The sequence below is a fragment of the Salmo trutta genome, chromosome 13 (genome assembly GCF_901001165.1).
Source record: "Salmo trutta chromosome 13, fSalTru1.1, whole genome shotgun sequence".
In the NCBI taxonomy this organism is placed as follows: domain Eukaryota; kingdom Metazoa; phylum Chordata; class Actinopteri; order Salmoniformes; family Salmonidae; genus Salmo; species Salmo trutta.
Window position 1 is genome coordinate 45,457,787 of NC_042969.1, and position 17,355 is coordinate 45,475,141.

The following is a 17,355-nucleotide window of genomic DNA, read 5'->3' on the forward strand; positions in this document are numbered from 1 at the left end:
CGATGTTCACCTTGACAGAGCTCCAGAGTTCCTCTGTGAGGATGAGAGAACCTTCCAGGACAACCATCTCTGCAGCACTCTACCAATCAGGCCTTTATTGTAGAGTGGCCAGACGGAAGCCACTCCTCAGTAAAAGGCACATGACAGTTTGCCAAAAGGCACCTAAAGGACTCTCAGACCATGAGAAACTAGATTCTCTGGTCTGATGAAACCAAGACTCTTTGGCCTGAATGCCAAGCATCACATCTGGAGGAAACCAGGCACTGCTCATCACCTGGCCAATACCATCCCTACGGTGAAGCATGGTGGTGGCAGCATCATGCTGTGGGGATGTTTTTCAGCTTCAGGGATTGGGAGATTAGTCAGGATCGAGGGAAAGATGAACTGAGCAAAGAGATCCCTGATGAAAACCTGCTCCAGAGCGCTCAGGACATCAGACTGGGGGCAAAGGTTCACCTTCCAACAGGACAACAACCCTAAGCAAGACAATGTAGGAGTTGAGTGGCCCAGCCAGAGCCCAGACTTGAACCCAATCGAACATCTCTGGAGAGACCTGAAAATAACAGTGCAGACGCTCCCCATCTAACCTGACAGAGCTTGAGAGTATTTGCAGAGAAGAACGGAAAACTCCCAAAATACAGGTGTGCCAAGCTTGTAGCATCATACCCAAGAAGACTCGAGGCTGTAGTCGCTGCCAAAAGTGCTTCAACAAAGAACTGAGTAAAGGGTCTGAGTACTTATGTAAATGTGGTTTTATTTTTTTTATACATTTACAAAAATGTCAAACCTGTTTTTGCTTTGTCATTGTGGGGTATTGTGTGTAGATTGAGGGGGTGTCCATTATAGATAGCTTTGGGTGTGCTCTTGATCATATGGCAAGGAAGGATGTTGTGTTTTCATGAACAAATTAAATATTTTCTTTTATACTACTAGTTGAAGATCCTCAAGTTCTTTCATGAGTTGAGCCTCCTTTTCCATCTTTTCAAGCTAAAAGAGAAACGACAAGGGACAAAAATAACACATTTTAGCAACAATTCTCTATTTTCAAGTTGAATATACAAATGTATAAACTGGATATTTATTGAACGTGTGCGTGACAGTAGTTTGCCAGAATAATACCTGGTTCTTTTGAATGCTTTTCCCAGTTGCTTGCAGCGCTTTCAGCTCGTCGATAGCTTTCAGTTTCTAGGGGTCAGTTTGAAATGAACAGAATGAACGTACAGCTAAGCCATTCTCAACACCAAGGGCAACACTTGACGTGAAACTTACTCAAGACTCATTTGTCTACAGTATGCTTGTGATAAATCCTTTTCATAGCAGTGAAAATTAAAAGGTTCATTACATTATGAAGTAAAACCTGCTTCCCCAAAGACGTATATTGAATCTGTAAAAATACTGTAAGGTAAATTTGGAAGAAACACAAACAGCTTACTAACAGGTACTTCAGCCACCAACTGATACAGTTACTACTGACTATTAAACAGTGACCATATTTTTTCACCTTCTTTACGTTCTTGATCTTCTTGTCAGTCTCTGGGTCGCCACAGGAGAGTTCAGGCTGAGCGCTGCTGGCTGGAGAGGGATCTGACTGGGACTCAAGGGCATCTGGGTTTATCTCCTACACAAGCAGAAAACACAACTTGTTCAACCCTAGAAGGCTTTAAAACGTCACAAAAATCACACACAACTTGATCGCTTACCTAACCACCTCCCACCTGATAACTTAGACAAGAGCAATTCTCCACTTCTGTCATACATTCCAGCACATTAGGAGAAGATCATGCAAAGCATCTTTACCTGTTTGGCTGCTTTCTTTGCCTCTCGTTTTTTCTGGTTCTTCAGAGCCGTCTTGGACAGCTGCTTGTCCCCGGTGGCGCCAGGCCTCATGTTCTGTGGAGGCTCCTCTTCATGCTGACAGAGAAAAGAGTGGATATTTACGGACCTTTTTCATCACTAATACAATACAACTTTATTTGGCCCTTTAAAAGGATAGTTCACTCAAATTCTATATTGGTTTGCTTACTCTGTAAGCAGTCTATGGATAAGGTAAGACAGCAATCCATGCTTTGGTTTGCCTGGTCACTGTCTCCAAATGCTAACTTTTCAGCATTTACAGCACAAAACCAATGCTTGGTATCACTAATATTAGCATTTTATGTCCAAATCCTCCCAAAGTGTCTAAAATCGATTGTGGACTTCAATAAAGTTACTTAAAATATGATTTGGACATGAAACAAGAAATATGCTAATTGGAATTTGAGGAACTATCCCTTTAAATGCTCATTTTTGTTTTACAATTGAATGCCTACTGAAAACAACCAAAACCTGACCCCTGGCCCTCCTCTACTCACTAGTTTGGAGCTGGCTGTGACCGGTTTATTCCGTAGGGCAGGAGGGCGGTAGGCCTGAGCTGGCTTGGCTTCTGTGCTGCCCAGCTCGCTGGGTGCTGCCTGGTACTTCACCGTCCTCTCAGGGAACATCCCGTCTGGGAAGGGCTGCCACACAGTCTCCCAGAGCTCTGTGCCCGTCGGCGTGTCCTGCTTGTACAGAACCGTGCCAGTGTAGTGCCAGATCTTGTAGCCGTTGCTAACACGTAGCCGGGGGGCACAGGTCGACGTGACGACGTGTTCACCATCCGGGCACCAGGCGAAGTGGGTGGAGTCGGGCGCCTGGGGCTTGGACACCTGCTTCCACTTCTTGACATCCCACACCTCCATCTGGCCCCGGAGGTTCCCGAAGCCGGCCAAGACCAGGATGTGGCCCTGGGGGCTGTAGTAGACGGCATTGCGGGGGCCTGTGCCGAAGTCGAAGACAGGGTCGCACTTCAGGTTGTAGACAGTAGCCTTGGCGGGCATGAAGCCATAGACCACGCAGAACTCTGCGGAGCTTGGGCTCCATGCCACATCGTAGATGGGCCCGTTCTTCTCTGTTCACAACACAGATAGATACTATATGTTTATGAACCACAGAGCATCATCTAAAATTAATCCTGGGTGTAAGCAGCGAGGCTCAAGGAGAGGCTCGAGCTGCTCAGTGTACAATTGTGCTCTGGTTATATTTTTTTAAGAATGACGCGCTTCTCACGCTCGAGAACACTTGATAATGTGGCTAGCGCACACGCCGGCAAAAGCTATAAGTCCAGTGTAACAGGCTGACTACACCGCTCGCGACGCGTGCATTGCAAAATAAATGTAGAAATCTATATTATTAAATTATTGCACCCACACTGCTCACGCGCGCCAACGAGCATCTGCGTTGCCAAGGGCTATAATAGAAGTCAGTTTTATTTGTGACGCAAATCACGCTGCAAGTCCTGCCTCTCCCATCTCCTCATTGGTTTATAGAAGCAGATAACCAATGAGATGGCACGTGGGTATACCCACGTGGGTGACTGAAAGACGAACGAGGTCAGTGGCGGTAATGCACCTAATTTATGAAAGTTGCCAATCGCAATATAAAGTCAAGAGAAGAAAAAGCCTGGAAGGAGGAGAGATGACTAGAAACAATTCGGTTGACCGTTTTGTGTGTGGATTAATTGGCGAAGTAGAGGACCTTGTGCATGTCAGGTAAAATAACAACTCAATGTTTATATCCCTGGACAAATTAGCTAGCAACAGCAAGCTAGCTAAACAGGACAAATTAGCTAGCAAGTGCAAGCTAGCTAGCTAAATTGCCATAAATGTTTAATGCTTTTCGACCTGCCCCCAAATTAATGTAATTGGTTCAGAGTTTGTTATGATATTTTAACCTGCGTGTCGTGATCGCGTTTAGTGTGGGGGGACAAAATACATTTATGCATGATGGCGCATGCGCGCAGCCGGTTTGGGTTCCGTGTTACAGATAAAAACATACTGAATGACCATCGCGCCAGTGTAGCTCCACTGGTATTTTACATACCTTTGCCTTCAGACGTACAAATAAGTAAAGTAGAGTAAAAACACACTATATAAAAATTATGCAGACTCACGTAGCTGCACCGCAGAAGTCTCCCCATTGGTGGCCAAGTAGTGTAAAGTCTGTTCTCCATAGTATGAGGCCCCCGTTTTATCCACCTCTATGCTGGCCTGCACCAGAACCGCAGTGGCTGATTGAAAAAATATATAATAAAGCCGTCATGGCATTCATCTTCTACAACAACAAACTATTAGGATAACACAAACCACACATTCTCCATAACATTTACTTAACATAATTCTATTATAAACGTTGACAAACCTTTTTTGTTCCACAGCATGGTCACCCTGTCAGCCTTAAAGAAACTCTTGTTGGCCAGAGCACAGGTCGGGCCACCAAAGTTGGGGTACTGGTATAGCCGGACAAACGAGGGGGCACCTTTGCTCCCAGGGACATAAACAGCCACCTTCAGCAGAAACACAGTGGCAAATGTCATTACCCTCTTCTACAGTCAGCTAACCAAATAGATATATGAATTGTTAAGTTTATCGTCAGGAAACAAGATAAAAACAGAGGTATACCTTACTAGGCTGACTTCCCGGGGACAGCACAAACTCGGACACCTTCTGCAAGTGAAGCTTATTGGCAATGGTGTCTGGAAAAAGAGACAATTAACTAATACAAATATTGTTACTTTTATTATAGAAAGTGCACAAGCGCTACCTAGTGCGCTCAATAAATGCTTGGTTCTGTGTGTCACATCAGTATGGAGCTGCCAACATGGCTATTTATCCATTGTTAAGGAGATCTCTTGACATCAATGGGAATTCCTGGTTGAATAAACTTTCAATAAATAAAATCTATGTGAACAAGAAAGATACTTACTAAAATCGTTGTTCTCAAAAAAATGAAGTTCATTGTTAACACTCCTGACTGCAATCTTCTCATCATCTGACCAGCTTGGACACCTGTACACATTAACAAGACAAAAACAATCTGTTCAGAAAATAAAGGTCATGATGCAAACATATAACTAAAAACTATCATAATTTTCAGTTTCTATTCAAAGCAGTGAGGGGTGATAATGATAAAGTGGTGGCAGACATTATCTAGCCTTCCCAAGTGCATCATCTGTGTAACAGAGATGGTTCATTGAATCACACTCACATGATCAGTAATCTAGGGAACAACTCTTGGACACACATAGGGAAACCCTCCTGGACACACACACAGGGAACAATTGTGTCATCATGGCGCCGACAGAGATGGTCGCCTCACTTCAGGTCTTTAGGAAACTACGCAGTAATATATATTTTTTTTAATGTATTATTTCTTACATTGATAGCCCAAAAAATCTCAAGTGTTACAGTGAGGGGAAAAAAGTATTTGATCCCCTGCTGATTTTGTACGTTTGCCCACTGACAAAGAAATGATCAGTCTATAATTTTAATGGTCGGTTTATTTGAACAGTGAGAGACAGAATAACAACAAGAAAATCCAGAAAAACACATGTCAAAAATGTTATGAATTGATTTGCATTTTAATGTGGGAAATAAGTATTTGACCCCCTCTCAATCAGAAAGATTTCTGGCTACCAGGTGTCTTTTATACAGGTAACGAGCTGAGATTAGGAGCACACTCTTAAATTGAGTGCTCCTAATCTCACTTTGTTACCTGTATAAAAGACACCTGTCCACAGAAGCAATAAATCAATCAGATTCCAAACTCTCCACCATGGCCAAGACCAAAGAGCTCTCCAAGGATGTCAGGGACAAGATTGTAGACCTACACAAGGCTGGAATGGGCTACAAGACCATCGCCAAGCAGCTTGGTGAGAAGGTGACAACAGTTGGTGCGATTAATCGCAAATGGAAGAAACACAAAAGAACTGTCAATCTCTCTCGGCCTGGGGCTCCATGCAAGATCTCACCTCGTGGAGTTGCAATGATCATGAGAATGGTGAGGAATCAGCCCAGAACTACACGGGAGGATCTTGCCAATGATCTCAAGGCAGCTGGGAACATAACCACCAAAAAAACAATTGGTAACACACTACACCATGAAGGACTGAAATCCTGCAGCTCCCGCAAGGTCCCACTGCTCAAGAAAGCACATATACAGTGGGGCAAAAAAGTATTTAGTCAGCCACCAATTGTGCAAGTTGTCCCACTTAAAAAGATGAGAGGCCTGTAATTTTCATCAGAAAACGTTTGACCTGTGTCATTGCCAACAAAGGGTATATAACAAAGTATTGAGATAAACTTTTGTTATTGACCAAATACTTATTTTCCACCATAATTTGCAAATACATTCCTTAAAAATCCTACAATGTGATTTTATGGATTTTTTTTTCTCATTTTGTACGTCATAGTTGAGATGTACCTATGATGAAAATTACAGGCCTCTCTCATCTTTTTAAGTGGGAGAACTTGCACAATTGGTGGCTGACTAAATACTTTTTTGCCCCACTGTACATGCCCGTCTGAAGTTTGCCAATGAACATCTGAATGATTCAGAGGACAACTGGGTGAAAGTGTTGTGGTCAGATGAGACCACAATGGAGCTCTTTGGCATCAACTCAACTCGCCGTGTTTGGAGGAGGAGGAATTCTGCCTATGACCCCAAGTACACCATCCCCACCGTCAAACATGGAGGTGGAAACATTATGCTTTGGGGGTGTTTTTCTGCTAAGGGGACAGGACAACTTCACAGCATCAAAGGGACTATGGACGGGGCCATGTACCGTCAAATCTTGGGTGAGAACCTCCTTCCCTCAGCCAGGGCATTGAAAATGGGTCGTGGATGGTTATTCCAGCATGACAATGACCCAAAACACACGGCCAAAGCAACAAAGGAGTGGCTCAAGAAGAAGCACATTAAGGTCCTGGAGTGGCCTAGCCAGTCTCCAGACCTTAATCCCATAGAAAATCTGTGGAGGGAGCTGAAGGTTCGAGTTGCCAAACGTCTGCCTCGAAACCTTAATGACTTGGAGAAAATCTGCAAAGAGGAGTGGGACAAAATCCCTCCTGAGACGTGTGCAAACCTGGTGGCCAACTACAAGAAACATCTGACCTCTGTGATTGCCATTAAGGGTTTTGCCACCAAGTACTAAGTCATGTTTTGCAGAGGGGGTCAAATACTTATTTCCCTCATTAAAATGCAAATCATTTTATAACATTTTTGACATGCGTTTTTCTGGATTTTGTTGTTATTCTGTCTCTCACTGTTCAAATAAACCTACCATTAAAATTAGACTGATCATTTCTTTGTCAGTGGGCAAACGTACAAAATCAGCAGGGGATCAAATACTTTTTCCCCTCACTGTATTACATACAGCCGTGAAGAACTACTGGATATAAAAGCGACGTCAACTTACCAACATTACGACCAGGAACACGACTTTCCCGAAGCAGATCCTTTGTTCGGACCTCCACCCTGGACATGGGATCTTATCCCAGAGGCCAACCCATAACAACGTGGTCGCCGCAGGAGAGGCAGACGGAGCGGCCTACTGGTCAGACTTAGAAGGCGAGCACACCATCCACTGCTTCCGAGCATATTACTTGCCAATGTCCAATCTCTAGATAACAAGGTGGACGAAATTAGGGCACGAGTTGCCTTCCAGAGAGACATCAGAGATTGTAACATTCTCTGTTTCATGGAAACATGGCTCACTTGGGATGTTGTCAGTCGGTACAGCCACCTGGTTTCTTCATGTATCGCGCCGACAAAAACATCTCTTTTGGTAAGAAGAAGGGCAGGGGTGTATGCCTTATGATTAACGGCTCGTGGTGTAATCATAAGAACAGGAACTCAAGTCCTTTTGTTCACCTGACCTAGAATTCCTTACAATCAAATGCCGATCGCATTATCTACCAAGAGAATTCTCTTCGATTATAGTCACAGCCGTATATCCCCCCCAAGCAGATACATCGACGGCCCTGAAAGGACTTCACTGTACTCTATGTAAACTGGAAACCATATATCCTGAGGTTGCATTTATTGTATCTGGGGATTTTAACAAAGCTAATCTGAGAACAAGGCTTTCTAAATTCTGTCAGCATATGGAATGCACGACACGAGCTGGTAACTTTCTGGATCATTGCTACTCTAACTTCCGCGATACATTCAAAGCCCTCCCCCGCCCTCCATTCGGCAAACTAGACCATGACTCCATTTTGTTGCTCCCAGCCTATAGACAGAAAATAAAACAGGAAACGCCCGTGCTCAGTTCTATCCAGTGCTGATCTGACCAATCGGATTCCACGCTTCAAGATTGCTTCGATCACGTGGACTGGGATATGTTCCGGGTAGCCTCAGACAACAACATGCTGACTCTGTGAGCGAGTTTATTAGCAAGTGCATTGGTGATGTTGTACCCACTGTGACTATTGAAACCTTCCCTAACCAGAAACCGTTGATTGATTCCAGCATTCGCGTAGGACTGAAAGCGCGAACCACCGCTTTTAATCATGGCAAGTCGACTGGAAACATGACCGAATACAAACAGTGTAGCTATTCCCTCCGCAAGACAATCAAACAAGCGAAGCGTCAGTATAGAGACAAAGTAGAGTTGCAATTCAACAGCTCAAACACGAGACGTATGTGGCAGGGTCTACAGTCAATCACGGACTACAAAAAGAAAACCAGCCCCGTCGTGGACATCAATGTCTTGCTCCCAGACAAATTAAACAACTTCTTTGCTCGCTTTGAGGACAATACGGTGCCACTGACACAAGCCGCTACCAAAGCCTGTGGGCTCTCCTTCACCGTGGCCAACGTGAGTGAAACATTTGAACGCGTTAACCCTCGCAAGGCTGCCGGCCCAGACGGCATCCCTAGCCGCGTCCTCAGAGCATGCGCAGACCAGCTGGCTGGTGTGTTTACGTATATATTCAATCAATCCCTATCCCAGTCTGCTGTGCCCACATCCCAGTCTGCTGTCGCAATCGCAATCACACTGCCCTGTCCTATCTGGACAAGAGGAATACCAACGTAAGAATGCTGTTTATTGACTACACCTCAGCATTTAACACCATAGTACCCTCCAAACTTGTCATTAAGCTTGAAACCCTGGGTCTCAACCACGCCCTGTACAATTGGGTCCTGGACTTTCTGACGGGCCGCCCCCAGGTTGTGAGGGTAGGAAACAACATCTCCACCCCGTTGAACCTCAACACTGGGGCCACACAAGGGTGCGTTCTCAACCCTCTCCTGTACTCCCTGTTCACCCATGACTGCGTGGCCATGCACACCTTCAACTCAATCATAAAGTTTGCAGACGACACTACAGTGGTAGGCTTGATTACCAACAACGACGAGACGGCCTACAGGGAAGAGGTTAGGGCCCTCGGAATGTGGTGTCAGGAAAATAACCTCTCACTCAATGTCAACAAAACAAAGGATGAGGTCGTGGACTTCAGGAAACAGCAGTGGAAGCATCCCCCCATCCACATCAATGGGACAGTAGTGGAGAAGGTGGAAAGTTTTAATTCCTCGGCGTACACATCATGGACAAACTGAAATGGTCCAGCCACACAGACAGCGTGGTGAAGAAGGCGCAACAGCACCTCTTCAACCTCAGGAGGCTGAAGAAATTTGGCCTCCTTTTACAGATGCACAATCGAGAGCATCCTGTCAGAATGTATCACCGCTTGGTACGGCAACTGCTCCGCCCACAACCGCAAGGCTCTCCAGAGGGTAGTGCGGTCTGCACAACGCATCACCAGGGGCAAACTACCTGCCCCCCCAGAACACCTACAGCACCCGATGTCACAGGAAGGCCAGAAAGATCATCAAGGACAACAACCACCCGAGCCTCTGCTATCGTCCAGAAGGCGAGGTCAGTACAGGTGCATCAAAGCCGGGACAGAGAGACAGAACCTGTTTTTCAATCTCAAGGCCATCACTAACAGAGTGGCTGCTGCCAACATATAGACTCAAATCTCTGGCCACTTTAATAAATGGATTTAATAAAAGGTATCACTAATCACTTTAAATAACGACACTTTAATAATGTCTACATATCCTACAATACTCATCTCATATGTATATACTGTATTCTATACCATCTACTGAATCTTGTCTATGCCGCACGGCCATCGCTCATCCATATGTACATATTCTTATTCATACCTTTACATTTGTGTGTATAAGGCAGTTCTGGGGATTTTGTTAGATTACTTGTTAGATATTACTGCATTGTTGGAACTAGAAGCACAAGCATTTCGCTACACTTGCATTAACATCTGCTGTGTATGTGACCAATAAAATTTGATTTGATAACCTTGTCCAAGACTTGGGCCTAGGCTTTAGCTTAGCGGCCACACAGGAGACCCAGATTCTAATTCAGTCATATTGTGATGGGCAATACATACTCATTTAGTTATTTACCCTTATTTTACCAGGTAAGTTGACTGAGAACATATTCTCTTTTACAGCAATGACCTGGGGAAGAGTTACAGGGGGAAGGAAAGGGGATGAATGAGCCAATTGGAAGCTGAGGATGATTGAAAGGGGCCAGGTTGGGATTTTAACCAAGACACCACGGTTAACACCCCTACTTTTATGATAGGTGCCATGGGATCTTTAGTGACCACAGAGAGTCAGGACATCCGTTTGAATGGCCCATCTGAAAGACGGCACCTTACGCAGGGCAATGTTCCCTTCACTGTCCCGGGGCATTGGAATCTCCTTAGACCAGAGGGAAGAGTGCCCCCTACTGGACCTTCAACACCACTTCCAGCAGCATCTGATTTCCCATCCAGGGACCGAACAGCACCGACCCTACTTAGCTTCAGAGGCAAGCAGGGTGTTATGCTGCTGGCTAATCCTCTGTATTTCCTCAGATGGACAAACACACAATAATAGAAAACGGTGCAAACTCACCATCCCTGTACCTTCTTATGGTAGAGAGCCTTGAGGCAGGTCCCAGTTTGCAAATCCCACAGCTGCAAGTTGGCATCTCCCTGTGGGTTTTCTTGTGTCTCTGACAAGAGAAAGGGAAAATACCATTACATTACCTATTGTAAAGATGAGTGCTAGTGCAGCACAACCAACCACAAACCATAAATGGACATGACATTTAAATTATATCTAGTTTAAAACATAATACATTTAGACTCCCTACTTGTGTGCCCGCTTAAGGGTTCTACACACTACGCAAACAGAGTGACATACGGTCTGTTAAAAAAATTCAGCTGGACAAAAATTCAGTGAAACGAAAGTACATAGAACTACTGTACGTAGAAATTGATGCTCCGTCACTCCATTTGCGTAGTGTGTCGAGCCCTTTAGTCATTAATAGATTCCAGAAAAAGGCTAAGGAGCACAATATCAATAGTCAGTGCTTTCAATTTTCATCATCTAATCAAACCTCGTGTTAGAATTTGTATTGCATTTCAATGTAGTTATGTAAACTTACTGCTATACACCTGCCATGTAGCCAGTACAGTGTTCAGCGGAGAGAACTCCAACATTGCAGTCTTTGGAAGGTCAAATGACCTGACTTGTGAGCCATCTGCAACCTTCACAACAGTGACCCTGACAAACAAAACATGGGCATGACAACTACTGTGATCGGACCAGAGTCTCAATGCATGCAAAAGATTCCAATGACTGAAGAAGTAGTCTACATGACTAATGTCACTCACACTACAGCATGCAAGGGTTTTATACTACTTCTGTGTACTGATACATAGGGCTCGGGGCAAAACTGGTGTACTATATAGGAAATCGTGTGCCATTTGGGATGCAGATTTAGTGTTATGATGTAGCTTTTCTTACTTCTCTCCATTGCACCATGCAAACAATGTCCCATCCTTGCTGAAAGCAATATATCTACTTTGCCGAGGGTCCCTGAAAATGAAAGGTTTAATAAATAAAATTGCATTTGCAACACATGCACAGTGATTGATTTGTCTAACAATGTAACATTATGTTACGTCTGATAGAACGGGAATGACCTTTGAAAATCTGCATTCTTCTCGCAGTTTGGTGGTCCACGGAGCAGCACTGTCCCGTCAGATCCCCGGACTGTGATCACAATAACAGCAGCAGTTAGTCTAAAATCACTGATGTAATAGCTATGTAAGATGAAAGAATTAGCTACATTATCATCAGGAGGTAAATCTGATTTGAACGGAACTGGGCTTTGCAAAATATAATGCTACAGCATCTGGCAAAATGTTTCGAAAACATTTGGCAAGCTTGTAACATTACTCTGACAAGAGCAGGTCACAATCGAAAGTAAGGAAATGATTCAACATTCCAAAACACGTGACAGTTCAGAGTGGCCGTGGCGTATATTCTACAACCCAGGTTAACATCTAAAACCATACGTAAACAACAAATAAAGAATTTACTCTTCAATGAAATAACCCACCTGCTAAGAGAGGTGTGGGGGGAGCCATGATGTACCGGAAAGAGAATAATCTGCAAAAGGAAATGCCAGTCTCAAGAAAGAAGGGGCGTGTCATTGGAACGTTGGCCACATCATCAGAAAATGTGTGACTAATCACATGTTTTGCCATAATAAATTCACTCCTGCATTGAATCTTGTTTACTAACAAATACATGTTGATCGATAAAAAAATTACAAAATTAATCGCTTTTAGACATTCTTTCTATGAAACGAAAGACGATTAGTGGAATGACACGACCAAGGAATTGCCCTTCCTGTGTGGGAGTGGTCTACTTTGTGTGTACGTAGCCAAACTCTAGACACGCTGCCCGGTGGATGCAGATTTCACTGAAGGACCAATGGAATGGTCTAAAATGAGTCAAGTCCATTACGCCCGAACTCCAGCATTCACTCATCACTAAACGGCGACCGAGCTCTGGAAATTAGCCTACTGTATACATTTGACAGCTACAACTTCATAAGTAATCGATAGCTAAAAGGCTACAATAAGCTTAAACAATGGTGGCAAAACAGAGAATACGCACGGCCAACGAGAAACACAGCAAAAACATCACGCTGAGAGGCAATGTGGCCAAATCCACGGCAAGTTTTGAGATACAATCAATCAATAGTCAGTGAAGTCTTCTAGATGCATTTCTATTTTGCTTGAAATAATAGCCAAGCTACTTGTTTGAATGGTTTCAAAATATCTAAAAGGTTACTTTAACATTTTGATGCATCTTGATGTTGGTTTCTGATCTATTTCTGCAGAGAAATCCAGGTGATGACAAGGTGGCAGTGGGACCATGGCTTCTGGCGTTATTCATCTTTGTCGTCTGCGGATCAGGTAAATGCATATATGTACAGTGTACACGAATGTTTCTTTTCCAATGATGTATACAAACACATGTTATAAATGATTGGTTTATTCCCCCATGTTTTAGAACATTTTAAATTTCTCGAGGCCAAAGTCTCATAATAAACCAATTTGTGTTAGAGCGGCTAATATTACGTGATTCAGGTTAAGAGTACCCTATTCATAGACGCTATAACTACCTTTAGCGCCTATTGATGAAGTTCTTCTTCTGATTGGTCTGAACTAGCCCAATATGTACACTCAATGAGCTTACCGTTACTCCTCCAGGTCAAAGGGCCTTGTGCTATTTTCAGAGCTAGACTGGCTATAGCAGTCAAAAAAGACATACGGTACTCTAAACTTGAATCGATTCTCAATTGCGATATGGTTATAGAAACATAAAGCCTTTACTTTCATATCACATCAAAATAATTTCACAAATGCTAAATTACACAACACTGTTTTAAACCACCTTTATCACAGTTGCAGCCGACAGTATTTTTCAGTGACAACATGTTTCTGGCGGCCTTCATCCTTTACACACAGGTGTTCAGAGCATGCTATAGATAACTCATTAGCACAGGTGGTCCCTTTGTCTTCCGTAAACACCCGCTGTAACATGGAGATATGGCTTTGTGAGAATACTAGCCGTGTATATCAACGTGTATATCAAGTTTTGTTTTTTGGAGATAAAAAATTGCTGATATGAAAGAAAAGGTCCTCATGCTTCCAAAACCTTAACACAAGCCTTTCATCTTAATGTTCAGACTGAGCGTCTTGGCTCTTAACAAAACTCCCCCATACAGAAGACTCCTTCATCATTCCAGAACTGAGAGTCATGATCAAGGGCTAAGTCTAAACATGAACATGCATGGCTTGTGGTACAGTTTTGGAAACATATCAGCGAGAAATAACTTAAAAAATATATATCTAATAATTTACTACACATCTTTTTATAGGGTTTTGGTTAGTGTTCCCACACGACCTTGCCAGAAGATACCGACCCTACCATTACGCTTATTTACACTGAGCTGAACTGAGGTCAGATTGCAGTCATGGTTAATAGTAATAATTGACGGTGCCGGAGGAGATGGCTGCCGTTTTACAGGCTCCTAACCAATTGTGCTATTTAGTGTTTTTTGACATTATTTGTAACTTATTTTGTATATTATATTTCTGTCACTGTCTCGTATGACCGAAATAGCTTCTGGATATCAGAACAGGGATTATTGGACAAATATTTTTTTTATTTGACGAGTCGGAGGCAAAGTTCCAAATCCCCGTCATTCGCATTAAGAAGAGACAGAGATAAATGGGTTGTAGGTCAGGGTGCCTTGTAAGAATCCGACACCGAGTGGGTAATCCGCCTCTACCATCAGTCCTATTAGCCAACTTGCAATCATTGGTTAATAAACTGGATGAGCTCCGATCAAGACTATCCTACCAACGGGACATGGTACTCCCTGTTCACTCATAACTGCATGGCTAAGCATGACTCCAACACCATCATTAAGTTTGCAGACGACACAAAAGTGGTAGTTCTGTTCACCGACAACGATGAGACAGCCTATAGGGAGGCGGTCAGAGACCTGGCCGTGTGGTGCCTCAATATGATCAAGGCAAAGGAGATGATTGTGGACTACAGGAAAAGGAGGGCTGAGCACACCCCCATTCTCATCGACAGGGCTGTAGTGTAGCATGTTGTGGACCAAGGAACTTGGAGCTCTCGTCACCAACAAACTATCAACACATCAAGACAGTTGTGAAGAGGGCACGATGATGCCTATTTCCCCTCAGGAGACTGATCAAATTTGGCATGGGTCCTCAGATCCTCAAAGTTCTACAGCTGCACCATCGAGAGCATTCTGACTGGTTGCACCACTAGTTGGTATGGCAACTGCTCGACCTCCGACCACAAGGCACTACAGAGGGTAGGGCGTATGCCCCAGTACATCACTGAGGCCAAGCTTTCTGCCATCCAGGACCTCTATACCAGGCGGTGTCAGAGGAAGGCCCTAAAAATTGTCAAAGACTCCAGCCACCCTAGTCATAGACTGTTCTCCCTGCTATCGCACGGCAAGCGGTACTGGAGCGCCAAGTCTTGGTCCAAAAGGTTTCTTAACAGCTTCTACCCCCAAGCCATAAGACTCCTGAACAGCTAATCAAATGGCTACCCAGATTATTTGCATTCACCCCCCCCCCTTTTTTTTTTACACTGCTGCTACTCACTGTTTATTATCTATGCATAGTCACTTTACCTCTGCCTACATGTACATATTACCTCGACTAACCTGTGCCCCCACAAATTGGCTCTAGACCGGTACCCCCTGTATATAGCCTTGTTACTGTAATTTTATTGTTGCTATTGAATTATTTTTCTATTTTCTTTTTTTCATTTTAATTTGTATTTATTATTTACTTCAGTTTATTTAGTAAATACTTTCTTAACACTATTTTTTCTGAACTGCATTGTTGGTTAAGGGCTTGTAAGTAAGCATTTCACTGTAAGGATTATTATACCTGTTGTATTCGGCACATGTGACAAATACAATTTTTTAATTGCAATTGCGTTCCCGACCTCAGTGCAGCTCAGTGTAAACGAGTGTAACGGTAGGGTTGGTATCTTCTAGCAACCACACCTCCATTATCTCCATGTTACAGTGTGTGTTTGCGGAAGACAACGGCGACCACCTGTGCTAATTAGCTATAAAGCATGCTTCAAATACCTGTGTGTAATGGAAGAAGGCCACCAGAAACATGTTGTCACTGAAAAATACTGTTGGCTGTAACTACGATATATCTGGATAACATAATGTACATTAAGTGTATAATTTGCATTTAAGAAATTATTTTTATGTGATATGAAAGGGCTTCATGTTTCTAGAACCGTATTGCAATTGAGAATTGATTAATGTTTAGATGGAGGTTTTGGCTGCCAGGGCCAGTCTACATCTGAAAATAAAATAAGATCCTTGGATATGAAAAGGCGCTGTATGGTCAATCTGACGTCTGCATTGGCCGTGCAGCATTTATGGTGATACGGCCTCTGCAGAAGTCTGGGCATTCATACTTCTTGCTCTTCGCGGTATATCGCAGGCAGAGCTTTTGTCAAGGAAGTGAGTTTGTGTTCAAACAGGACCTATCGTCAACGAATCATCTCAATGTGGAGCTATACGGAGCCTTCCGCATTGTTACACAATTTGGGAGGCGCATGGCGATGCGTACAGAGCTCAATTTGGCCTCTGCATGCCTGTATGCTGTACAGTAACACAATAGCTAGTAGGCTACTGCGAATGGGAGCACAATACATTTTTCAGATTCATCCCAATCTAATCAGTCCCCCTGTGCTATTTGATAGAAGCAGTAATAGCCTCTGTATTAAAATGCTCAAACTAAAGATAAGATGGGCTTGTTTTTGCGGTGTCATACTATCACAAATGTTTATTTCCCTTCCACAAGTGGGATAAATTAATCAGTAAATCAAGAGTACATAAACCTCAGTTTCTGTAATGTGATTGAGGGCCCTATTTACCCCCCTCCTCCCAAACTTATCGAATGCTTAATAGTGTCCTCTGATATTTTGTTTCAGCAATCTTCCAGATCATTCAAAGCATTCGAATGGGAATGTAATATCAGGAGCCCTACCGTCATCACCTGTTTCCAGTATTCCTCTACACATCAAGTGGTTTCATGGTCCCTCACAAGATCAAAGATGATCAACTACCATCTGTCCATTCCCTTTTTCCTATTTCTCTTTTCCCCTTTTTAAGAAAGGACACCCTTGTCATCTTTGCCTTACATAACTGAGAAAAAAGATTGGAGAATGATTGAAGGATTTTGTTTCAGGGAACTACATGGGTATTTCTACAGTGATGACTGCTGTATGTGTTGATTGATGTGCCAAAACCAAATGGTATGAATGTCTGATATTCTCCTGTGGTATAAATTCCAGAACACAAGACCAGAGTGACTTAATTCTAGAACAAAACTCTTAACTCTTCTTGGTTGTACATGGACAGTATCTGGTGTCTTATACCCTTCATATTATAATGAATATTATGTCACGCCTTTTTCGTATTTCCAGTCATTTCTTCAGTCAACGCAACTAAATGGTCTTTTGAATCAGAAGATTTTCGCTAAGACAATGACATTCACTATTTCTGCCTAAACAAACCTCTAAAACAAATTAAAAAGGTGTATCCTT

General features: G+C 43.2%; 2 protein-coding genes across 3 annotated transcripts; one reads left to right on the plus strand and one right to left on the minus strand.

Annotated features, from left to right (window-relative positions):
* Positions 1 to 765: 765 nt before the first annotated feature.
* Positions 766 to 12,382, minus strand: LOC115205838 (eukaryotic translation initiation factor 2A-like). Of its 2 annotated transcripts, XM_029772199.1 has the most exons (14): positions 12,278 to 12,382; positions 11,859 to 11,928; positions 11,680 to 11,751; positions 11,318 to 11,436; positions 10,783 to 10,882; positions 4,780 to 4,862; positions 4,476 to 4,549; positions 4,216 to 4,360; positions 3,968 to 4,084; positions 2,352 to 2,926; positions 1,798 to 1,911; positions 1,502 to 1,618; positions 1,120 to 1,185; positions 766 to 987 (listed from the first exon to the last, which is right to left on the minus strand). In XM_029772199.1, the coding sequence occupies exons 1-14, from the start codon at positions 12,369 to 12,371 to the stop codon at positions 922 to 924; spliced, it is 1,812 nt and encodes a 603-aa protein (XP_029628059.1). In that variant the 5' UTR covers positions 12,372 to 12,382; the 3' UTR covers positions 766 to 921. The 2 variants fall into 2 exon arrangements, with proteins under 2 accessions (XP_029628059.1, XP_029628060.1); XM_029772200.1 differs by lacking the exons at positions 10,783 to 10,882; positions 11,318 to 11,436; positions 11,680 to 11,751; positions 11,859 to 11,928; positions 12,278 to 12,382 and adding exons at positions 5,062 to 5,111; positions 7,271 to 7,313.
* Positions 12,383 to 12,611: 229 nt separating this feature from the next.
* Positions 12,612 to 17,355, plus strand: LOC115205840 (stress-associated endoplasmic reticulum protein 1-like). The gene is made up of 3 exons (XM_029772203.1): positions 12,612 to 12,898; positions 13,067 to 13,142; positions 16,741 to 17,355. Exons 1-3 carry the CDS (start codon positions 12,815 to 12,817, stop codon positions 16,779 to 16,781), a joined length of 201 nt encoding a protein of 66 aa, XP_029628063.1. The 5' UTR covers positions 12,612 to 12,814; the 3' UTR covers positions 16,782 to 17,355.

Coding starts and splice junctions, on each gene's coding strand:
- LOC115205838 (XM_029772199.1), bottom strand. CDS start 12,371: ATGACACGCCCCTTCTTTCTTGAGACTGGCATTTCCTTTTGCAGATTA. Junction 4,863..10,782: donor CATAAGAAGGTACAGGGATG/GTGAGTTTGCAC, acceptor TAATGTGTACAG/GTGTCCAAGCTGGTCAGATG. Junction 988..1,119: donor AAAGCATTCAAAAGAACCAG/GTATTATTCTGG, acceptor TTTCTCTTTTAG/CTTGAAAAGATGGAAAAGGA.
- LOC115205840 (XM_029772203.1), top strand. CDS start 12,815: ATGGTGGCAAAACAGAGAATACGCACGGCCAACGAGAAACACAGCAAA. Junction 12,899..13,066: donor GCAATGTGGCCAAATCCACG/GCAAGTTTTGAG, acceptor CTATTTCTGCAG/AGAAATCCAGGTGATGACAA. Junction 13,143..16,740: donor CTTTGTCGTCTGCGGATCAG/GTAAATGCATAT, acceptor ATTTTGTTTCAG/CAATCTTCCAGATCATTCAA.